This window comes from Trematomus bernacchii, unplaced genomic scaffold, assembly GCF_902827165.1.
Source record: "Trematomus bernacchii unplaced genomic scaffold, fTreBer1.1, whole genome shotgun sequence".
Lineage (NCBI taxonomy): Eukaryota > Metazoa > Chordata > Actinopteri > Perciformes > Nototheniidae > Trematomus > Trematomus bernacchii.
This window is the reverse complement of record NW_022987564.1, coordinates 15,320,625-15,346,464: the sequence shown is the minus strand read 5'-3', so window position 1 is coordinate 15,346,464 and position 25,840 is coordinate 15,320,625. Positions and strand designations below refer to the sequence as shown.

General features: G+C 41.5%; 1 protein-coding gene across 5 annotated transcripts in view; it reads right to left on the bottom strand.

The window, feature by feature from the left end:
* Positions 1–25,840, bottom strand: part of hivep1 (HIVEP zinc finger 1) — a 60,072-nt gene that overhangs the window by 22,207 nt on the left and 12,025 nt on the right. Inside the window, exon 1 of one of the 5 annotated variants that reach the window (XM_034124506.1) lies at positions 3,130–3,209. The exons of the other annotated variants lie outside the window; for them this stretch is intronic. Coding sequence (XP_033980397.1) covers positions 3,130–3,145 — 16 coding nt within the window. The 5' untranslated portion in view covers positions 3,146–3,209. Of the gene's footprint in view, positions 1–3,129; positions 3,210–25,840 lie in introns of those variants that run through there. 5 annotated transcript variants of the gene reach the window in all.

The following is a 25,840-nucleotide window of genomic DNA, read 5'->3' as shown; positions in this document are numbered from 1 at the left end:
TGAATGGAGTATGGGCAGGTACGAGTTAAAAAAAAAACATTCTGCCTTAACTAGAGCTTCGAGGCGAGGCAACCTTTTAATAATGTATGCCTATAAACAGGGGCTGAGATGTGGATTTACTTGCTTGAGATCCATTTTCCATAATAATAATAATAATAGAGGACATGTTTGGAGGAAAGGCCTGGACCCTTCCCTTGTAATAATGTGTGACAAAGCTGCAAACACCAAGTCGACAACTGACATATTGATCAGACGCAGACAAAGACAGTGGTTTGGTATCTGTACAGTACTGCTGCCCCCACATGAAACTGTAGGTGGAAGAAGCAGCAGTCTGAAGGCCACTGATTATTGGGACTGCGTGGGCACCCTTGCGAAAAATTGTTATAAAAATAACACTACTGGGTGGGTAGAAAAGTGTGTGCGTGTGTGTGTGTGTGTGTGTGTGTGTGTGTGTGTGTGTAGGGGGGTTTAATGGCGCAGGCGGGGATGAACATGAATATTACCTCTTCGATCTTTTTCACAACAAACACAGACAGACACACATTCCCCCCAAAAATCTGCCAGCACCAAAATAGAAGAGCAGGAGCCAGACTCTGAACACAACACAGAGAGAAGCTGCAGCCAAGAAGCACAAACTAATTATTTCCTTCCTTTCGCAGTAAGAAATCATGAAAGGTGTGAAGCCTGTAAAGCTTGTTTTATTTAGGATGTAGCAAAGTAAATCACAAGCTGCCTAGGAGAATCTGGATTCTGCAGCTAACAATTATCTTCACCAGGGCAGTGCCCGTTTGGGATGTGCTTGTGCGGCTGTTTTTTAAAGTCAGTCTATTCATGCATTTACAGGCGGAATGGGTTTTCACAGTTTCAACTGCTGATCCAAATAGTTTCATAGCAACAGTTTCAGCAAGACACAAGTGATCAGTCCAAGGCTTGGAGACATAATCGAGAGATAGAAATGTTCACTTGTATATTTTACGTATTTTATCTAGAAAAAAAATCTGTTCAATTGTACAATTTAGTTTGTTTTCACATCAGAGTGCCTTTTAAAAGGGGAACTGAAGCCAATATTTATAATAACTTGTGCTTGCCTTTTTTTAACATATATAAATAAATATATATATATATATATATATATATATATATATATATAGGCCTACTCTTATTCCTTTTACCTTTTCTGCACTATACCTTTGCTGCTGTAGCGCTGTCAAGTTCCCTGCTGCTGCACGAATAAAGCAATTCTGATTCTGGTTATCTATGTTTTCTATGAACCACCAGACTCTATTGACAAAAGCTGCGTTTTTACACACAGAAGTCCCTGGTCTAGTACAGCCTGTTTTTCTCAATGGAGTCTGGCGCCTTCAAAGTGAACCCAGATAACTTCTTCCAGTCCCCTTGGAAAATGACTGTTTGACAGCACAGTCATTTGTCTGGATTGTGAAACAACATCAGACATTTGTGAGAAATGCTCGTCAGTTACCTACTGCCCCAAATAATTCAATTCGCAAGTGAGAACAAAGAAAAACAGCACATTTAAACATTTGAGAAGCAGTTTTAAGTAGTCACATATGAAATTGAGTGAAGAAGAAGAAGAAAATGTGGAGAAAATTGGAAAAACTGAAATATAAGAACTATTTGTTAGAACATTTTCCTATGAAAATTAGCGATGACATCATCTTTACAACTCTCCTACACTACTGCACTATAAAAGGTCCTAAATGGACTAGGAGCAACTTATCACCTCATATTCCTGTCTTTTTGAGCCTAACTGTTTCAGATAAGACATAAACACAGTCGCTGAAATTCACCAGCAAGTCCTTGACTGTACACAAACACCCACTTCTTTCTTTCTTTCTTTCTTAGCAGAGGCAAAAAAAAGTGGAAGTAAAACAAGCTGCACGTCAAACTTTATCCAGTCAGCATCTCGAGTTCCCTTCTTGCTTGAAGAATTAACACTACTGACGGCCAGTGTTGACAGGCCTCGTGGGACAGGAAGCATGTTTCAGTCGTCTCAGTTCGAAAAACAAGTTTTGCAAACATACTCTCTGTACAGTATGTCAATGAATAAGGAGGAGGCGGAGGGAGAAAGGAGGTCACATGCAGCTACGACTGTATTTAATAATCATGGTGATTAGGTGCGAAATGAATATTTGTCATTGGTTTATATCTTTGTGTTTCTGTTTCTTTGTGACACCCGGATACCCTAGCACTTCTTCAATACCACTTAAATGTAAAAGGTAGCATATTTGAGAAAATCTAATACTATTTTTTCAATTGTTAAACAACTTTGTGATTCCGTTTGTTCAGGAAGATTGTGTGAAACGATGAAAAGCTCCGAGCAGATACTAAATGGAACTTGGGTGAAATTGTTACCAGAGTCAAGTACATACAATCTTGTTTAATTGGCACATTTTAAGGAATTGTTTGAGTTTTTAGGAAAAACATTTACTTTGAGATATAGATGAGAAGATCAATACTACATGTCCCCAAAAATGGAGCTAGCAGCAGTTAGCTTAGCATTAAGACAGCAAACAGGTGGAATCACTTAGCCTGTCTCTGGTCAAAGGTACAAAACCAGCCTATCAGCACCTCTAAAGCTCACTGATAAACACTCCGTATTTCTTAGTAGGAATTTAACTTGAAAAGAGATTCCAGAAACCTACTTGTGATCAACAATAAGATAGACTACAAACAAACCACAATGAAAACAGAACCTCCTTTGCGGAGATAACATAAACCCAGGACCCGGAGCAGCCTGTGCCCCACATGGATGGTCAAATCAAAACTAAAAGCAGCGCTGTCTTCAGTTTAAGGAACTGAAGTCTAAAAACATGCTCGGGTCCCGAAAGACCCACAGCCTGCTTTTTGTCGTTTACCGTGGCGCTACGGTTGACTGACAGCATGCTGACTGCTTCCTGTCTTGAGTCGTTCACCTTGACATCCCACTCAGTCTCACAAGAGCGGAGTTATTTTTGCTGTGGACTTATAGTACGAGTCAAAAAACACCTCGAATGAAGAACATGTCTGCACCTGACACTGACATATTGTTCAGCACAGAACAAATTTAAAAATAGTAACTAATGCAGGGTGTTTTAACATGTCTATAGGACAAAAATGTTCACTTCTTACCCTGCTGATGTTTCATGGAACAAACACTGAGGAGCTCCTTTTGTTCGAAGGCAACAAGTGCACACACACTCCAGTGTCAACACAAGCAGTCACAAGTGTGTGTGTGTGTGTGTGTGTGTGTGTGTGTGTGTGTGTGTGTGTGTGTGTGTGTGTGTGTGTGTGTGTGTGTGTGTGTGTGTGTGTGTGTGTGTGTGTGTGTGTGTGTGTGTGTGTGTGTGTGTGTTTCCGCCCTATCAGCTGTGGCTGCGCGGGGCGTTTTCCTCTGAATAAAGTGACGAGGAGGGGAATTCCTGTAAGGCCCAGGAAGAGAGAGGGGGGGGGAGGGGTGAGGAGGGGAGGGCCTGCCCAAACAGAGCAGTCTGGGTGACGTCACTTAAACCGGCTCTGGCTCGCTCCAGGGGATCCTTCCCTTCGCTCTCCCTCCCTCTTTCCGTGTGTGTCAGAGGGGGAGGAATTTAGAGTGCCCTGCCAACTGCTGGTTGCCCAACAGCTTACTCACCGGGTGAGGAGGACTTCCTTCTCTTCATCCTATAACTCTCTATCTGTTCCCTCTAAATAATGAGGTTACATTTTAGAGTTGTATAGTTGTGTTAAAGCTGCGGTAATCAACAGAACATTTAAAAGGCAACTATTTTGATCAACAATCAATCAATCAAATCAATTTAGTGAGTCACTAAATTAAGGTGATTTGCTGTTTTTTTCTATTTTATGTAACTTTAAACTAAATAATAAGCAGGACATTTAAGATCATCATATTTCACTTTTTCTGACATCATGTATGGCACCTGGTTGCTACCTTTTGATGTCTTAGCTAACTTTCCTCATGGAATACATATAAATATAACTGGACTGCATTAGTGTATACAGCCAAGTAACAATAAGCATTTCAACTGGAAAAATGAACATGCTTTTACTTACCTATCTTTAGTTTTTAAAATGTCCATCTTTGATTAATAATTAAGTGGTTAATTTGATCCAAATTTGATTTCATGTAAAGCATAAGAGAAGTCCTAAAGAGTTTCCCATGCCATGCCTTAAAAACCACAAACAAAGGGAGAGGAGGAAATCCGTGAAACAGAGACACCCAGCAGCAACTGTTAAATTAAAAAGAGAGACATTTAAAGTTGTTGCTGCAAAAACAAGAGTATAGGTGACCTTGAAAACTGCAGAAATGTCAAAAACTCAACATTAAATTGTGCCTCTCAGTTGAAGATTAAGTAAAAACTGTCTGACTGACTGACAGAGAGATTATGACATGGACAGGATGAGATAACGCTGCAGGGTCCCGGTCAGAGACAGCCTGCAGGTCACTGTGTTAAAGGGAAGGGGGGGTGGGGTGTTTAAAAGGATTCACCCTGCTCAGGGCAGACAGGCTGACAGCCGACAAGAGTTAGGCAAACACGACTAGCCGGCTGTTAAATGACAGAAGCATCTCCCTTGTCTGTTTGTTTAACCTCACTGTACTGGAAACAAAGAGGAAGCAGCCTCTGCTTTACTTTTGTCTTGTCATTACTGGGATTTCTGAAGGTTCAGAAAATCTGATTAATGTTTACCCAGGTCCAACAATAAACAAGCATGACCCAGCAGTTTGTGCAGTGTCATCGCTGATGTACGGAAGACAAATAGTTCACGGGCAAAAACCTCCAAAATCAACATCGTACTCTGTAATTAGGCCGGCTAAAGCAACAGCATAGAGTTGGTGAAAAAATAAGCACTGAGTCACTGAGTCGGCCTTTACTGTTTTTAAAAATGACCTAAGGAGGGATCACTGTGCAAACACTGGCCCAGTAAGTGTTGGTGTGGAGAACAGTGGAGGACACGACGCCTCATCCCTGTGGGAACATGTGAGATAATGACAGCTGAGCTGGGGATAATGCAACAGGGCCTGAATGAAGTAATCCAGCTAGTATCCTCTAATACTCTGCCCTCTGTGTGTTAAAGAAGTCTCAATACATGCACATCCTCAGTCTGCTTGAAAATAGCCAAGAATTGAATAATTGTTTTTGTTATCCTTTGCATACAACCAGACGCCCACGCTCTGACCCCTTCCTACTCTGAATACCGAACTCAAACCGATCCAAAACCAGGCGGGGAGGAACCATGAATAACAAAGCTCAGCGTTAGACTCTATTCAGAAAGTTGCTCCATAACCACTTGGCTCCATCTCTCAACTTTAACGCGTAGAGTCGCGATTAGAACCGCTTTCAGGCAAACACAAAGGCCACATTCAGATGCTCTCTTGTTTATCTGAAATGAGCTGAGTTTTTGGCCGAAAAGTAACTAACTTTTATCAAAATGTCAAACTGATGTCTGAAAACAGCATGTTCAAGTTCAAGTCTGAGTACTAGAGAGTTCAAACTCTGGACACTTTGGAAAAATAACATTATTTTATGTGCAATATTAGTTTTTACTATCAAATGCAATATCCATTCATAATCATGAGCAATATTACCTTTTACTAACATGTGAAATGTTACCTTTACACATCATGTGCTATACGGATTTTCAATATCATGTGCAATATTACTTTTTTATTTTTAACTGATTCATCTTCACCTTTGTTCTTAAGGTACTGGTGTTACATTTGAGACACTCTTTATTTATTATCCTTTGTTTTCTTTCCTTCATGTACTACAATATGTATATTATATAATAATATATCAGTCCCATGGGTGGAATATTTTTTGCTTTATGAACTATTAACCTGTTAAGCCCCACGCCTGTTTTTCAGGTTTCAGGCTCAAAAATGACATGCCCAGAACAAATGACTATATCTTCACTTCTAAAAGGGGTAAATTAATCATTTATTTTCTCAAAGCAATGATACACCTGTGAGTTTGATGTAGAAGAGTCAGAATCAATATAGATGTTTTTATTTTAAAGTAAATTCAGATTGAACATAGTAAACTTTTTTTTAATTATATCAAATCAAATCAAAGTTTATTTATAAAGCACATTTAAAAGCGATTTTTGGTCGGGCCAAAGTGCTGTACATGTAATAAATACTACAATCATAAAAACACATTACTACAATCACAATAAAAGACAATAAATTACAACTGATATATAAAAAAAAAAAAAAAAAACTCAGGGAAAAGTCAGGAAGTCGTGCTCCGCTCTAACTAGAAGGCCAGGGAGAAGAAGTGTGTTTTAAGAGTAGATTTAAAAACCCCTAGGGTCTGGGCCGACCTCACATGGAGGGGCAGAGTGTTCCAGAGCCTAGGGCCAGCTGCTGCGAAGGCTCGGTGCCCTCTGGTTTTGAGCCGCATTTTGGGCACTATCAGCAGCAGCTGGTCAGCAGACCTTAAAGCTCTGGCTGGGGTGTAGCGCTGGAGGAGTTCAGCTATATAGGCCGGAGCCAGCCCATTTAGTGCTTTAAAAACAAATAAGAGGAGTTTAAAATCAATTCGGAACCGAATTGGAAGCCAGTGCAGTGAGGCCAGAATTGGGGTGATGTGGTCACGCTTTTTGTGGCCAGTCAGAAGACGTGCAGCTGCGTTCTGCACTAGCTGCAGGCATTTAATTGACGCCTGGTCCATACCCACATACAGAGCGTTGCAGTAATCCAGTCTTGAGGTAACAAAGGCGTTAATAACCCTTTCCAGGTCTTTAAAAGATAAAAACGACTTGGTCTTGGCCAATAGTCATATTTTAAAAAAGCAGGTTTTGACTACGCTGCTGACCTGCTTATCGAATTTAAAAGCGCTATTGAAGGTCACTCCAAGGTTCGTGACAGAGGGGAGGATATTATTTTTGAGGGATCCCAGAATATCAACCGGAGAGGCTGGAGGTTGGGGTCCAAAAAAGATGACCTCAGTCTTGCTCTCATTGAGGTTGAGGAAATGTTGGCTCAGCCAGGATTTGATCTCTGCTAAGCAGTCCATCAGCTGTAATGAGTTTACATTTGAATTGAGTGGCAGATAGATCTGTACATCGTCGGCGTAGCAGTGGAAGGGGATGTTGTGTTTTGTGAGAATTGAACCTAGGGGCAGTATGTACAGTAGAAAAAGGATGGGGCCCAAAATCGAGCCTTGGGGAACCCCACAGGTAAGAGGGGCTTTGGCAGAGGAGAAGGCACCTAGCTATACTGAGAAGCTACGGTCTGTCAGGTAGGACCTGAACCATGCAAGGGCAGAGCCTGTGATGCCAGCGGACTGTTCAAGCCGTGACAACAGGATGCTATGGTCCACAGTGTCGAAGGCTAATTATAGTGTCCGTCCAAAGAAAAAACATTACTTATAGTGAAAACCACCCTTGAATGATGGGATAGTAGACAAAAAGCTTTAGGAATCCAAACTATAACATATAATAAGTACCCTGTATCAAGATTGATGCAAAACAAGTGAAATTTGACCTTTTTTAGAAATTTGGGTGTATTTACCATATCTCTGGAACCCATCGGTTGATTTTGGTGTTTGAAACCACTTTTGAACCATTAGAGCCATTAGAATCGAGGGGAAGTTCCTAAATCCATCTAAACATTACCATTGGTGAATGAGAGTGATGCGCAGCCAGCATGCCCAAAACCGGAAGTTGGGTTACAGCTCTCATAAACTCTATATGAAAACTACTCTTATTGAAAAAAATGTTATGATGGATTATCAGTAATCATTTCAAAGTGACACAGAGACATTGGATTAACCTTCAGCAGCGTTTTTATGCGTTTTAATGCCATTGAACACAACTTTTGATCAGAAAACAGCAAAGGTAAGACGTATTTGCCGTTTTGGCCCCGCAAAGTGAAGTTGTATGTTGTCTTTCCTGGCCTCTTTTGGTCGCACAGTGATGATACTTATACCATTGGAATCTGTGGAATCTCAGCTTTCATATGCTATCTTGTTTGTGCAGATCCGATGAAGTATAAAAGATCGCTACCGTAAGTCATGTGCTAAGTGCGTTAGCACTCTTTCGCTTAGTGCTAATTCAGACGCTCGGCGTTAGAGTTGTGTTTTGTTTCGGTAAAAATTGTTCATATCGTCAGTTAGCTGAGTTTCTTCCCGTTAAGTGGGTATGACACATTAATAGGTTGTTAAATGTTAAGAAGCCCTGAGACACAGTTTCGCGGCGGGGGCTATGGGGCTTAACAGGTTAAGTACATTTTACTTATGATATGTCTACTGGAGTTATTGCAGGAGTATCGAATGGTGGATTAAATGTTGGTCCTTGGTTAATGAATACATCCAAATACTTCCACTGCTGCTACAATTCCAGAGAAGCCAGCACATGGCCACTTACCATCAGAGACACATTTATAACTCTGAGGCATTGACGCAACTGTGAGTCCAATCAGAGGAATCTAACACAATGCTGGCCAACAAGTTTCATCCGGTTGACAGATGTTGCTCTCGTATCTCCGGATCTAATCACAGTGCCATCCTCGCTATGGAGGAGAGACTATTACAGCCGCTGAGCCTTCAAAGAAAAGAGACAACTCTTGATTAGATCGTAGATGAGTGCAGCAAGAGGCAGCGGGTGTAACAAAAGGCAGAGAGCCCATACAGGAAATAAGGATCTAAGAGGCATGTGAGGTCATTGATCACATAAAGAAAGCAGCAGGATCCTGCTCAGGATCAGCTTCTGGGTCTTGGCTGTCTCTCTCCTCCACCTTCTCCCTCCGCCTTTCTGCTGTTTCCATTGCCAAACAGCCATCAGCCTCTCCTCCATCCGCTGCCTCCCACTGCTTGAGCTTCAGGGGGAGGAGCTGAGATGTTAATGAGGGCTGTTGTGATGGCTGTAAGTGTATGTGAAGTGTTGTGAAAGGAAACATGTGAGACGTGTTAACAGCATGAAATCCATTATGATTTCATTTAAACAAATGTCCTTTTTGCCTAGATTGTAGAATAATGACACAACGTCGGGCTGTACCTCGTTAATGTACGAATCTTTTTTAATGATTAGACAAGCGGCAGCTATTTTAATATTCAGCTTATTGTCATACTGTAGATAGTATTACAGCGTGTCTTTACAGAGGGTTTCTGTTACATGTTTGTTTTCTAGTTTAATTTGTTAACACAGCTATATCTAACTAGTTACTGTCCAACAGTGTTGTTTGAGTGTGTTGTTGCAGTGTGTTGTTGCTGTGTGCTGATGCAGTGTGTTGTTGCTGTGTGTTGTTGCAGTGTGTTGTTGCAGTGTGTTGATGCTGTGATTTGATGCAGCGTATGCTATCAGTGTGTTGTTGCATTGTGTTTCTGTTATTCAGTACATTGTTGCAGTGTGTTGTCACTGTGTGCTGTTGAAGTGTGTTTATCTCCTATAGTGTATTGTTGCAGTGTGTTGATACAGTGTGTTGCTACAGTATGTTCTTATATTGTGTTACAGTGTGTTGCTACAGTGTGTTGTGTGTTGCTACAGTTTGCAGTGTGTTGCTACAGTGTGCAGTGTGTTGCTACAGTGTGTTGTTACAGTGTGCAGTTTGTTGCTAGTGTGTTGTGTGTTGTTACAGTGTTAATCATGTTGCTACAGTGTGTTGCTACAGTGTGCAGTGTGTTGCTACAGTGTGTTGTTACAGTGTGCAGTTTGTTGCTAGTGTGTTGTGTGTTGTTACAGTGTTAATCATGTTGCTACAGTGTGTTGCTACAGTGTGCAGTGTGTTGCTACAGTGTGTTGTTACAGTGTGCAGTTTGTTGCTAGTGTGTTGTGTGTTGTTACAGTGTTAATCATGTTGCTACAGTGTGCAGTGTGTTGCTACAGTGTGCAGTTTGTTGATGCAGTGTGTTGTGTGTTGTTACAGTGTGTTGCTACAGTGCTACAGTGTGCAGTTGTGTTGCTACAGTGTGCAGTGTGTTGCTACAGTGTGTTGTTACAGTGTGCAGTTTGTTGCTAGTGTGTTGTGTGTTGTTACAGTGTTAATCATGTTGCTACAGTGTGCAGTGTGTTGCTACAGTGGGTTGTGTGTTACAGTGTGTTGCTACAGTGCTACAGTGTGCAGTTGTGTTGCTACAGTGCGTTGTGTGATGCTACAGTGTATTGTGTGTTGCTAAATTGTGCAGTGTGTTGCTACAGTGTGTTGTGTGTTGCGACAGTGTGCAATTTATTGTTACAGTGTGCAGTGTGTTGCTACAGTGTGTTGTGTGTCACTACAGTGTGCAGTGTCTTGCTACAGTGTGCAGTGTATCGCTACAGTGTGTTGTGGGTTGTTACAGTATGCTGTGTGTCATTACAGTGTGTTGTGGGTTGTTACAGTATGCTGTGTGTCATTACAGTGTGTTGTGGGTTGTTACAGTGTGTTGTGTGTCACTATAGTGTGTTGTGTGTTGCTACAGTGTGCAGTGTTTCTCCTGCAGAGCGTGGCCGGCCCTGCAGACTCCCACAGGGCTTTCCTGCAGCTGCTCTGAGGCTCTCTCTGGTTTCTCTCTCTGTGGAGCTGCAACCAATTATTATTTTCATTACTGATTAATCTGCAGAATTAGTACATCCATTGTTTGGTCTGAAAATGTCAAATAATGAAGAACACCTGTTGGCATTTTTTAAATCCCAAATTAATTATTTTGTCCAATCGATCGACCAGAAACCTCAATTGATCGATTAACTATCACATTTACGTGGAAGACAAAAAGGTTCCCAAAGTCTGGCGAACTGATAATCTTTAGCAGTTTGTATTCTGGGAATTACAGAAAGGTAATAGCAACGTTTGACCTTTGTTATGGTTCTGATGGATACTGCCGCATGGATACTCTTCCTCCGTGCTGTTATTTTTGCCACCCACCTCCACGACATTCACTGCTGGTACTCTGCGCTTTCCTCTGCCATCAGCAGAAGGTAGCGTTACATAACCACACGGAGCACAAGAGACATGTCGCTCCCTCATTGCCTTTTTATGTTTCTCCTCCTCCTCTGCATCCTCAATTACCCTACCTTGTCTTCCCTTTCTTCTCCTCCCTTTCTGCCTCTTCCCATCATCATCACCCTCTTTTTATTCACATTTTCTCCTTCTCTATCTTTTCAGCTTCCACCGCCCACTCCCTTCTCTTCTGTTTTCATCAAATCAGAGTTAAAAAACAGTAAGGAAATGGTAGTCAAAAACATGTTCGTGTCTTATAAAAAACAAATGCTCTATTTACATGTTCAACCATGACTGTGGGAAACAGTATTTCGATCTTTCTGTGTGTACAAACATATTTTGAGATTGACAATAAAGTTGACTTTGACTTTTGACTTTGTATGGAAGCCCAAGAATACTAATGCTAGTCCCAATTAGGGTTGCAACTAGCGATCATTTTCTTAATTTGTTTATCATTTGGCCATCAAAACACCCATCACAACTTCCTAACCCTAGATAATTGAATCTTGTTTTATTGATCTGCAGCCCAAAACACAAGATTTCCAGTTTATAATAATGTAAGACAAACAGAAGCAGCTGATGCATAGCTAATTTTTACATTTAGGACCATCACATTTTGAGTATTCTTGTTTAAAAATGACTCAAAGAATCAGTCAAGCGACCAACAACAAATCTGTTTTTGCACGATTATAGTCAAGTTTCCATCCAAATTCAGCAAAAATTCTAACCAAATTTCCAGAAAATTGGCAAAACTAAATAAGGACTTATGACCAGTTTCATTTACTACTGTTGCTTGGTTAAATATTGATGGTGGGTTCATCGAGATAAACAGTTTGTGGTGCTTAAAAAAGGACGTAATGAGATGACTTCTGGTGCTTACACTCAAGTGCAAATTGAAATGTCCAAAAAACCAGGTGAACGGAAACTTAATCAGTAAATGGGAAGGACGGGAAATCCTGCAAAAGCGGGAGATTAACCCCATGCTGTGGTGGATCCTTCCAGGAAAGCTAACAAGATGACGCATTTAAAAACGGCGAGATAAAATTACAGCACGAAAAAGAAAGGGGAACAAATTAAGGAAAATAATGCTTACAAATGAATACAGCGAGGAGTTCATTCACGGCTGACCTCATGTTTCTTCTCGGTAATAGCTACATCTGCACATAGCTGGGGGGGGGGGGGTGCTAAGGGAGTCTGATGATCTCATGGTATGTTGGAGAAGAAGTCAGAAGTGTCTAAGTTCAGCTCTGCTCTATCTCTGGAACGGTTGCATAACACAAGCAGCTCATCCACGGGCTTATCCTGTCCTCATGTTGTACGTCAGCAGCAGCAGCGCAGGCCAGGAGGACGGACACGCCGCCGCAGAGGAGCACTTGTTAGTGCTGGAGGGGTTAGAGAGCCGCGGAGCCGTGAACGCCTAGACTGCCACTGATGTTAGAAGAAGTGATGTAAATAGGAAAGGCAGTGGACGGGCAGCGAGAAACGTTTTCGCAGTCACAATAAGATCTTTAAGACGAAAACCTCCATAGAAACCTGTACTTTATGACTTTGAGGGGTAAGGTTTTCTGTTGACTTCAAAATGGCCAAAAAAATCATGGTTTTAATATTTCAAATATGATAATTTACAGCCGTTTCGACTTCTCTGATGTTTAGGTCTTCTTTCAAGATTTTTGAGGACGTCAACTTTTGTAATAATTGAATAGACACTTTTGGCAGATTATTCAATGATGATAATAATAGATTTATTCCTAAAAATAGGTAGAACATTGTCCATCCCGATCCATTAAATAGATTTTGCCTCATCACAGCAGGGTCAACCCCTCTATGAACCAACGCAAAAAAAACAAGAAAAGCAGGAAGTGGAACAATAACAAACTTTGTCATAATTAAGAGGAAAATAAATGTTGTCATGACATGACAAGTGAAAGAGAGGAGGATCGTCAGACAATGAAACTGAGCCAAGACAAACAACAAGCCTGCATCGAGGAATAACAAAAAAACAAAGGCGAGCTCTCGCAGCACAATACCTGTTAGAGGCAGGAGTGAACCAAAGAAAGTCGACACTTTCTCGAGAGTAGCTGCTGCCGCCTGCGTTTCCCTCCCGGACTCAGTTGAGCTTACGGGGGAACACCTGACATTCCCGACCCAGACTTTCCCAACCAATAACCGCTGACATTCCTGTGCCTCTCTGTCTCCCAGAAAAAAAGAGAAAAAATAAAGAAATGCCACTGCAGAGCGGAAAGCCGAGCGTCTGGCCGCCGTCTGTCCTCAAACACTCACACACAGCTGTGTCGCTGTGCTTTCACTTCTCACTTCTGCCTGTATTCTCCACTGTCAGTGTAGCAACCACGCTTCTTCCTCCTCCCTGCCTGCCTTTGTGTTCCTTCTCCCTCCCTCCCTTTCTCTCCTCTCGTCGCCTTCCTTTAAAAATATAAAATAAATCCCTATGCTAAATCAGGGAAAGCCCTCCCTGTAAGCGCTGACTTCCCCGAGCCGAGCAGCGGTGCTCTCTCCTTCTGTAAGGAAGCAAAACAAAGCAGGATGGAGGCTTTGGAAACAGCAGTAATTCCTCTGTAACTCACAGGCACGCTGTCAACATCAGATTAGCAGCTAACCTACTTGTGGCGTACAACCTCCCACACCCCCGCAGAGCCTATAAATACTCATCCATCCTTTCTGTGCATTGATCCCATCAGGCAAGCAGACGAGCAAGGGGAGAGCCGCGACGGAGAAACTAATGAAGGCGCTAATGGGAAGAAAGTGTGACGCAGAGGGTTAACATGCACCTGAACGCACCACAACTTCCAGATCAAAACACAGACATGAGACGAAGCAGAAGAAGTACAAGACACGTTTATGCTGGGGATGTTTACTTTGATTATTGTTTTATCTGCAGATTATTTTAAATCATAAATCAATTACAAATCTAGCCTTGTATTATTTTGTTTGACTAACAGTAAGAAACAATAATTGTGGCAATTACATGAACACAGCTATTTTAATAATTGATGAATAGCTAGTATACTCATAATTTCCACTCTTCATTTGTCCATTTTATCAGGTACATCTGTCCAATCTAGTTTGTAATGTTGAAGTAGAATTCCTGTGAATCAAATTACTACCTTGGTATAAAACGCCTCAAAACACTTAGTGTCTAAAATGTGAATACAACGACTAACAGAATGTCCCTGTTTAACCAAGTCGGTTTTGTACAAGAAACAAAAGATGAGTAAATCTAAAATGATATAAAATAGTGAAAATGTTGCGAGATCGTCACATTTAACATTTTGTCAGTTATAAATAATGAAATGGTTTGATTAAGAAAAGGAAAAGTGTTACATCGGGGGTAATGTGTTTAATTTCTTTCCAAGAAGAACATATACGAATCTGCTATTGGCAATACTCCCTCTAAAAGATTTTATATTTTTGTTTGGATGTAATTTAACTGATCAAATATATATAATAATGAGTGTGCTTTAGAGGAGCTGGTGGAGTTGGATTTTCAAACGTAGGACCGAGCAAAACTAGCAACTGTTTCCAGCTAGCTCAATGCTAAGCTAAGCTAATCACCTCGTAGCTGTAGCTTCACAGACAGAGATGAGTAAGGTGTTCTAATTATCGTTCTCTCAGAACGATAGTCCTTTAAACAATTTTGAAAACTGCTGTGCTTTACTTTTCTGTCTCTATCAGCACTACAGGTGTTGGGGAATAATTTGCTTAGGTATTTAACCTTTGACACAGTTCATCATTTTCTCCCTTCACTGTCTCTTTTCCCATGGCATAGGTCTACGGCCTTGGGTATTGCTGCTATCTCTCTTAAGGAGGGGCAGCTTGGGCGCATTGTTGTTGCCAGCTTATGACCGAGCACAAGCTGAGATGAGATAGTTTATTGTTCAGGGACATCTAGAAGCCCTTCTTTTATCTGGAGCGTAGGTTCCCTGGCGCACATTCTTTTCTATGGACGACAGCTCTAGTTAGATTCAGGGTCCATATTTGTTTAGTCTCGCTGATAAAGAATGTTGATTATTACACTCTGAACTAGTTAAAACCTCGAGCTACAGAAGAGTTCTTCAGAATTGATTGTGTTATCTCTACCGTGTGGTCAACTCGTGGCCCGTGACATGTCTTGTGAATTCTCCGGCCGAAACTCCAAATAAACCGTCAGTGTTTGCCATCAAAGCTCCAGCTCTCCTCGTGTCTCTCTGAGTCCTGTCTCCAATTGCTTCAGAAGTTTCCCCCACAACAGGTGATGGTTCACTTTGTCTTCATCGCTCAAGGCTGATGATAACACACACAACTGTCAGACACACACCTGCACACACGCTAAGACTCACGGTTAGTCATGCCTTTCACGTAGGAAATATGAAGAATTGTGGCTGCAAAGAAATGTTTGGATTCCATTTAACAAGGCACACCTGAACCAGAGACTGAGTCACACTCACCCTGCAGGTTCTCACACACACACACCCCCTTACAGTTTCTCCTGGCGGTAGCTTCCTTATTTATTTTGATTGTAATGTGTTTTGGAGAAGAGGGCAGCTTCGCTTAGTGCTATGAATTGAAATCCCCAAGAAAGTTAAAACATTTAACCAGAGGATTTTTAAGCCTTCCAGCTCTGCTTGAGGAGGGAAATGGCTCAGAATTCCCCAGAGTCTCTCCCGACCGTGAGGCATTGGGAGCTCAGACCCCCCCCCGCCCCAAACATCTCTCCCCATGGCAACAGCGGCTAAAGGAAGAGACGACCGGTGTTACGCAAGAGGATGAAGCTTTGCCAGCAGGCGGGCACCCCATCCTCCTCCTCCTCCTCCTCCTCCTCCTCCTACCTCTTACACATATTTTCACAGCCTCCCTATTAACCCTCCTTATATTTGTCCCTATTGCTCTCCTAACCTGACATCATTCCCCTTCTCTTTCACGCTCCCTTTCACACCCTTAACTCTGGCGCTCTGCCATCTTCCCTCATCCTCATCTGCTACTTTTCATTTTCATTTTCCCTTTTCGCCCTCTCCTCCGGTCTTTCTCGGAGGCATTTATCTTTGTCTGTGGCTGAAGAAGCACTGTATTGCTGCTGCTGTTGCTGCTTCTGCTGCACGGTTGAGAGGATTTCCATTTAAAACAAAAAGGAGCTATTTCTACAGTCAACTGACCCAATGGCTGGATGGAGGCTCCATGTGACCGCTTGACCCTGCTGAGGAAAGCAGAGCGCAGGTTCGACATTGGAAAGCCTTCGTCAAAAATGTCAGCAGGCTTCATCATTTTTAAGACTTCTAAGATCATTTTAATGCCACATAAACTGAAATGTTATCACAATCATTTTAGCGAAAAGGCCAAAGTGTGAAGTACAATATGACCTAGAAATGTCTCTTATCTCAGTATTTTCCAGCAGTGTATAACAATCGTTTATGATGATAAAATGTATTTAATGTAACTATAGGCTGCAGAAAAAGGATACATGAATCAATTAAAAATGATTGATGAAAGTTAATTAAAGTTTTTCGACAGCCATTCAGCTTCCTACTGTCAAACAGTGGAAACTGGCACCTGCTTTTGATTTAGTTTTGGTCTTTTGATGAAAATGTATATACACCGTTCTCATTAGTTTTTTGATATCCATAAGCAAACAATTGTGGATCCATTTTTTCCATTAATTTTTTTTTTCAAGAACATTTACTGAGCGCACATGAGATATTTTGGTCAGTGCAGGATTGTTTTACTGGTTAAAAAATATGTATTAATTGAATCGGAGTGAAAAATAGTTTGGAATATTTTTTTGTCAACAGAATGGACACTGTCGGTACGAGTTGATTCTGTGTAAAGAGACAGGACTTCCCATTGTTACGAACGCCCCATAGTCCAAAAATGTTTTGCCATTGGACCAAAAGCCCGATATCCTGTAAAAAAATGCCAATTGCTCCTTAAAATAAACACTCTTCCTTCTGAATACTATGCAGAATGACAGAAAAAACACTTTGGCTTAACAGGTATTTGTTTGCTCCATTTAGAGACCTGATATATTTGATTCCCAAATTCGCATTATAGTTGTTAGAATCAACATTTCTGAGACCTGACCAATATGCAAGCTGACAATGTTGTCTCCCTTCAAAGTGTACAGCATCTGTTGTTGCAAACTAGTTGTACTTAAACGTAATTTCAAGGAGAAAGAGTTCAGGGTTGCCTGGATGATCCATCACACAAGACTGCCAACTGTCACTGCTGTCCTCACGATGGCCGTCCTGGCCTCGCTCTAAATATGTGTGTGTGTGTCTTTTAAATATTGACCTGACCTCACTGACCCCGATCAACCATCCTGATGACTCACACTTGGTGTGGCGGCTTTCAATCTTTCACCATCGACCCGCTGGAGTCCAGGGGGTCCTGGGCAGCCAAGGACAAACTCCTCACCCCCCCACTCCCCTTCCCCTTACACTGACAGACTCTTCAGGGCATACACAACTCACTTCCTCCCACTCCTCCTCCGCATCCTCGCACAGTCAATACCTTACCAACACTGATGAAAGATCACATTTCCTGCTGATGGCAAGCAGCAAGGCAACACAACAAAGAGCTTATGAATGAACGGGCTTCATGATATGGAGGAGGGGTTTTCTTAAAGAGGCCCTACAGAGGAAAGTTGTTTGCTGACACGCGAAGAGTCCGCTGATTCCTGTAAAACGCCCACAGTGGCGAGTTATATCGCTTCCAGCTCCATTATTCAGCGTCCTGCTTTCTGCTGACGGACTACTGAAGCCTGCTAGCCCGAGACGGAGTGAACATTTACATGAATGTAGTAGGATTTTATAAAAGGCAAAGCTCTTGCACAGCTGCTTGTGGTAAAGGGGCCTTATTAGGATTTTTTCTTTTACTGTTGTGTGTTATATAGGATTTTGTGCGTGTAAATGGTCTGCAAAGGCTGAAATCCCTGCCTGAAACGCCTCCATAGGACTCCTTTGTTTTCTTCTGTAACATAGTGACATCATTATGTAACACTTGCGCTTCTTCTTCTAATAGCTAGAACTCCAACACATTTTACGTGATTGGTTTAGGGGCGGGACATCTCTAAGCATTTGACCAATCACAACAGCGCCGCAGAGCTAACCAATCAGAGCAGACTGGGCTCTGGTTTCAGACAGAGGGTGAAAAGAGGCGTTGCAGCACAGTATGAGAAAAATAAAGACCTTTTTTAACATTAAAACATGTAGAGGCACATCATACAAATACGAATCTGAAAATGTGCTTAATAGGGCACCTTTAATAAACTAATATCTGATTTACAATCAAACCAATTCGTAATTGTTTTCCTCATTCCTCATCATTTATCAATCAAATTAAGTCCAACATTTAGTTTCTCAAGATGTGCTGTGTCTTTCAGATTTATAACATTGTGAACTGACTATTATTCGATTCTTTACTTTTGGTCAAATATTCAAACATTTTAAATGTCACTTAAACACTTAGGCCTGGGCAATATTTTGATATTTAATTGATATTGTGATATGAAAGTAGATATTGTCTTGCATATCATAATATTTAAGGTTTGTATTTTCCTGGTTTTAAAGGTTGCATACATACGTGATGTGTTTTCCTGAATTTATAAGACTTAATGTTTTCTTAATTGTAATTACCCACAAGATCACAAAATCCACATTATGCAGACGAGATGTTTTTGTAGCACCACTATCAGAAACTATTGTCACAGCAGTGCTGTACAAACAAACACAGAATATGCTCCACCGCGCACCACAGAATGGTTTCTGCAATTTTCTCTAATCATTTCAAATTGCTTGTTTTGCTGCTAAATGCAGAGCAATTCTTCAGGTGTTCCCTCTGATCTGCTCCACAGATCACTAAGTGTTTAAGGGGGAGGAGGACGAAAAAAGAGTGCTTAAAGAATCAGCGAGGTGAGGTGAAAGGATGATCTCTACTGGAGCAGAGAAGTGATGTGTGGTGGTTGTTTGTTTTTTTTAAACAAATTAACACGTCTCCCAACAGTAAAGCGGGGGCTGTTTCATTTTGTCGCCTATAAGCAAGTTTCTGTTCACACAAGGCTTGAGAGTCATCCCCCCTCCTGATGCATGTGACCCCACACAGCTGTGCTCTGATTGGCCCATGTGCTGCAGCGATGATGGCAGGCCTCCCACGCAGCAGCAGAGAAAGTGTCAGTGTTGATAAATAAAGCCCACGGCATGACCTTAAGGAAGCCACACGGCTCACCTCCGCCTCCTCGCCCACCTGCCCCCAAACATCAGCAGAGACACTCCTGACTAGACTGACAAAAGCGAAACATTAACATAATCTATGATCTTAAATTTAACGCGTTTAATCGCTGAAGACAAAATCACACCACGTCCCAGACGCCGTGAGAAGAATTAAGACGCTGACATTGAATGAATTATGACCTATTATGTCGCAAACTGCTCCCATTAATGCTAATATCAGGGAAGCTTCAAAACATACATGTAAGGGAAATCAGAGTCAGCAGCTCTTCTAACAGCCTTATGAATCAATGCATGATGTGAACGCAGCCCTGACTGGAAGGATGACGAGCAGAGAGCAGAGAGCGGGGATTCACAGAGGAGCTTTTGTACCAGCGAGGAATGTCTGAGAGTTCCTCGAGGCTTGTCACTGACAGGAGGGGGAAAAGCAGATACAAACTGACATGCACATATTCAGCCATTTTATTCCTCAAACCTCACCGTGCCGCCGTCTGCCAGGTAAACCGGTTGAATTGACAGAATTGTTTCCAACTCCTTCTCTTTGGAGCGGTTTTCGAGCCTGAAAAACGTTCTCAGACAGCCTGACTTTGGATACAACCCTTGACTTAAAACCCATCTTTAAATGTAAAATACATAACGTAGCTAGCTTCATCCAGCTAGAAACGTGTTGGCTTTTATTTTAGAGTTTTCAATTATGAATAGTTTTGACACTCAGCGGAAATGTGTGTATCGATAAAATAAGAATGCAAGTTCAGCGGAACTGACTTAGTGACTAAAACATGATAAGCACGAAGCATACGACTAAAACGTTCCAGTCAATCCAAGTATTGATTATTAGTGAGCTATGAAATGTCATTAAAACTTTTGAAAAGTGCCCATCAAAGTGTCCCATAGCTCAAACATTCTGTTTACAATGATGTATGACAAACAAAAGCCTGTTTAAGAAGCTCAAAATAGAGAATGTTTGGAATTCTTTTCACAATTTACGTTAAAAAGATACTCGCTGTCAATGGAAACATTGTTTCAGCTGGAAAACAAATGATCCTTATTGAAGAATTTTATAAATTAAGAATTGGCTTTTGCAGAGATTTTGGAAGGTGGTCCATATTTCTTTTTGAGTGTTTACCAAAAAATATTGAATGAAAAATGATATTGAAGACTCGGGTATCAATATCAGATTGATGTATTGGGTGCATGTATTTCACCATTGTTAAATCTGTCTATTGTCGGACTTTACAATTATAAAAATACAAACTTTCCCTGCTTTCTACAATTTGCTGTGTAGAAAGCAGCTCTACTTTTACCAGTTTTCTGAACGCCCCAAAACTAAGAGTGCTTTCAGCCCTCCTTCGTCTCTGCACCCCTCCCTGCACACTCGTAGGAGGTTCCAGCAGTCGGACACAAGGAACAGCACCTGCAGACCGAGCCTCATGCTGCTCTGTTTCCCTGGCAACCCCTACATCGGGCTTGCGTTTGCAAACCATTAAGCAATGCCAGCTCTGAATACACACACACACATGCAGCTGCACACACACACAGAAACAAGCGCCCCCACACAACATCCCTTTTAAGGGTTTCCGGCTTGCAGACTTTTATTTTTTCCTTTTTTTTGTTTTTCCAAAGCTTTTTTTATTTTATTTTTAAACTCCTGCAGGTTAACTGGCGTCACATTCCCCCCCCCCCCGAATCATAAAAAAGGACCCCCTGAGTATGAGCAGCCCCTCGTCGAACAGAGGCAGGTTCTGTAAGGGCATTTCTCTGCAGATGACATACATCCTCTCCGCCCCTCATGAGCACGTTCCTAAATAATGTGACATCCAGCCTCGACATCGCTCCGGTGTCGGGAGAATTTCTTCCACTATTCTGAGTCTCTGTGCTGACGTGAGCAGAGGCAGAGGCCCCCACCCTGTTTTTTTCCCCCGTTCCTCGTCATTCACGCTCACCTCTGTGAGTTGCCAACATCAATGCTACTCAAAAAAGTTTCCAGGAAGTGGCTCCGCAGGCAACAAAAGCTCACCTGTGGAGGGAAAAGGTACTAACAAGAAGGAGAAGGTCAACGTTCGTTAGCTCCAATTTAAATCTGCTCGCCTGAGCCCTTCACTAACCCGCCAGTTTGAAAAGTTTAAGCCCAATTATTTGATTGATTGGGCGGCGGTTCTAGTTCTTGTTACACACACACACGCGCAAGGCTGTAAACAGTCAGGTCATCTGTCTTCAGGGGGTCGTACGTAACTGGCTGAGTGGGTGGTGACACACGCACACACAAACAACTGGCTCAGCTGTGGACGTCTGCACAGCGACAGGTAAACAGGCTTTGGCAGGCTGCTAATGAATGATGCCTTGATCATTTGTAGAACATTTTGTCTCACAAGAAAATGCATCTCTGCCTCCACAGAGAGACGCTCGCAGCACAAGATGAGAAGGTGCACAATTTAACGAATGAACACGAAAAACACACACACACGCAAGACCTTTTCTGCACAGGCAGGCGGGTGGTGTTAGCTGTGGTATTAGTCACCAACGTCTGATAAACAGGCAGAGTTTTGACAGACATTCAAACTGAGAGTCTGCACGCAGCAAAGGGTTAGAGCTGAGGTAGGAGGAGGAAACACAGGAGTTGGATAGAATTAAAATAGTTGATTTGTCTTGAGTGATAGTAAACTGAAGTTTGTTGGCTTTAAGACAATCATCAGGTAGATGCTTTTTTTAGAGTCGGAATAACAATCTAAAATGGAGACATTTTTGGGTTGCAGGGTAGAAAAACAGTCTTGGATTTTGTATCTATCCAATCACTGCACAAAAGCCAAAGTTTTAAGTAACTACAATAAACTAAATATGATAATTTGATCTAAATATCTTAAAAATATTACATTTATTACAAAGTAAGGAAAGGAATCATGGAAATATCTAAGGTTTTCTTGAAAGTTGAATCAAATCTATGAAAAGAATATTTTCGGAAAAATTGTTATCAATTTCCTAACAATCAGATTATGAATTAACCATGGTCTGATTCCTATAATGCAACAAAAAACATATACTAGAAGTTTTGTCTCTTCAACATCTTATTAAGTAATTCAAAAAAGGCCATTTCCAATTAAATTATATAAACTGTTGTTCTTCTATAACTAACATCATTACTTGTATTTTCTGAATTCACAATGAGCACATAAACATTTGACCTGCAGTTACAAACATCAACAAGCTGCCATTGGAAACACTAAAATATGAGCCAGCCTACAGATTGGTTTCCTCTAAAGCAGATGTTGCCAGGTGTTTGTGGTGTGTGTCTTTACCGCCGCTGAGTACTGGTTACCCTGAAGGCTAGTCTGTAACGGAGGGACCGCCCTCCACTTAGCAAAAGGCCCGTGGTGATGAGAAACACCACCATTTGCGGGACACACCTCGCAATTAAGAGTCCCTGATAATCACATTTTCCGCCATCAAAACATTTATTTTTGCAGAACTCCTGAACCATGAAAGCCAGCACATAGTGAAAAAGGATTAAAGTATATGCATTTTCCCTCCATTAAGAAGAAGGAATAGACATTAACCTACATTTTGGGATGACAAAGTGAGCTTTTTTTTTTACCAGATTCAATTTCATTCACACAAAATATGACCATAACAATTCTTCCGTCCCCACCCAAGCGCTGCCTCTCTGTTAAAGTGAAAGCTTCTCCGGGGTTACCGCTAATTCAACAGACATCCCTGAACTGGTTTCTGCCCGTCTGTTGTAGTTACTGTTGCTAAAACCCCGGTTTATTCCTGCCTCTGGGAGAGAAGTTCCCTTTGTGTGAATCTCGCTGCGTTCGAACACACTGTAATTTAAAAGGGACCGTACGGAAACACTGGTTTGGCTGCCTAAGCATGACACAACATGTAAAAATCCATTTGCTCAGGCCAAGATTTTAACTCTTTCTTTGCACCTCTGAGGCATTTAAACTGGCAATACACAAGTTAAATGGTCATTATTAGGGATGCTCAGATTGATCGGTCGCCGATCGATATCGGCCGATACTCACTCTCTGCCGATCGATCGGTGCTCTCTAAAAATGCCGATCGTGAGAGCCGATCGCATGACGTAAAATGATGACGTAAAATACATGACACTTTTCTCTGTGCGCGGCAAAACAAGCTCGCCAAAATGGCTTCACCAGTCTGGCAGTATTTTAAGGTGTCCGAAAATGACAATAAAATAGCGGTATGCAACGTGTGTGAAGCAGAAATCCTGCAGCTCCACCCGCTGTGACGGACCGGTGAGCGGAGCAAAACACACAAGAGTTAGACCTAACACACTTAGCTATTTTATCTACCTCTGGAACAAGCTAAACTAGTTATACATATATTTATTCTTCACTGTCGGGTCACTCATTACTGGATCAGTGAGCTGCATGAGATGATACTGACAGGCTGTCAGGAGAGAGAGAGAGGGGGAGAGGAAAAGAGAGCGCTTCCGCTCATTTCTCCCGTGTTATTATCCAAAGTTAATGTAAACTTGAATAATGTACTTTTTGCCCTGATTGTCTAATTAATTTGATCAAAACATAAAGCACTGGGGCAGTAACGTACAAAGTAACATACAAAGTAATGTACAAAGTAATGTACAAAGTAACGTTCAAAGTAACGTACAAAATAACGTACAAAATAACGTACAAAGTAACGTACAAAGTAACGTACAAAGTAACGTACGGCGATGATGATTCACTATCTGTCTTCTAGTGTATAAAGCCAATGTTTGCTGAAGAGGTGTGCAGTACTGTGGGTCTGACGGTGGGATTCAAAAGGAATAGGAAAGGAACTTAATGTTAGGTTTAAGACAAAGCACACGACCTAGGCTAAGTGCAGACATGAAAACCATCACACACACCTCTCTGACCTTCATTTTGAGACACTTCGGAGGGTTAAATGAACTTCAGAAAAGCCTGAATCACGAATCTCTCCGTATAGCTCTAGTGTAGTGCCGATTATTCTGACCCTGGATATTGAACCACAGTCAGCGCTGAGGTCACCAGCACAGCTGATCATTAACAGGAAACTGTCATTTTGTTGCAAATTACTGAGTTGGTGAAAAACTAAAAATAAATCTGAACAGCATTCATCCTTTCACATTTTGGCTTGTGAAGGCAATTTTGCGCCTGCTTAAAGCACAATAAATCCACCAAACATTAATCAGCCATCAGTGCTAATGTAATAAAACACACAGGCTTTATTTCGGTGCATAAACATCCCTGTCAGCACAGTGAAGGATGTTGGAGTGATGAGAAACTCCGTCTCCCGGCTTTGTAGGGTAAACATTTTCCACCTTGTTAAATGTACCCCCTTTCACTGCAGTTGTTCACCATTTATCACACAGCGTGTTCTCCACTAAAGACCTGTAGGGCTCTGGTGTGAGGAGCCTTTTTATAAGACGTGAGGAATGCAAGAGTCAGTTCTATAAACACTGGTGTTGCTAACAAGTCTGGGCATTTTCACGGGCACACCGACGGATGAAATCCACACGAAGCCACTGAAGGCACCGTCTGCACGAAGACACCAGTGAACCGTTTAATATCACAATGTGAAAATACTCCACCACGAGTAAAAAACCTGCATTCAAAACATTACTAAAAGTATTATCAGCAAACTTAAAGCATGAAAAAAAGTACTAATGGTGCAGTTAAATGTGTACTGGCTACTGGTTTTATTATATACAAAGATATTGGATTAATATTACTACATCAATTATTTGCATGTTGTTTTTTCATAATGTAGATGTAAATGGTGCTAAAATACTGTTGGGTAGATATTCTGCAGTCATGCATCATATTCTTTAAGATAACAATATGAATGCAGATGTGTTGCTGTCCTGTGAGAACCAAGTACATCTTTAAAGTTGACGTTTCTCAAAACAGCCATGCCTTCAGCTCTGCGATGATGCATTTTCCAGAGTTTCTTTCGTTTAAGAATAAGGAGACTTATCATAATTCACATAGAGCAATCCATCAATGTGTTACAAACAATCCCCTTCAAAAGTGCAATCTGAAAGAAAGCATACTAGACTGAGAGAGAGAGAGAGAGAGAGAGAGAGGAGAGAGAGAGAGAGAGAGAGAGAGAGAGGAGAGAGAGAGAGAGAGAGAGAGAGAGAGAGAGAGAGAGAGAGAGAGAGAGAGAGAGAGAGAGAGAGAGAGAGAGAGAGAGAGAGAGCAGGAAGGTTAATGAACCACACTCATTTCTAAATCAGTGGGTTTTGACTTCAGGTCACATTTTTCCATTGCAACTAACTAACTAGGCCACACATCCTACAGCACGCTGCACAACAGTGACTTCATTTGAATTTAAGGCACGCTCAAACACTTTAGCTGTCATTTGGGATCAACACAGTTAAGTGTGCACCATAGGAAAAACAATTATTTCATGCATTTACCTTAGGAACGTTAAGTATTACGTTTTTCCATTCTCTTTCATTGTCTTTAAAACACTTGCTTACTCCAACCAAGTCATTAAAGGGACCCTGTAGTGCTTATTTTCAGCTCCAGATTTGTATGTTGTGCCTTTATATGAAATGTTTACATGGTTTAATTTTCAAAAGGTCTTTATTTTTCTCATACTGCCTGTGCTGCATCAGCTCTTTTCACCCTCTGTCTGAAACCAGAGCCCAGTCTGCTCTGATTGGTTAGCTGGCCGGCTCTGTTGTGATTGATCAACTGCTTAGAGTTGTGCCCCCCCCATAGCCTAT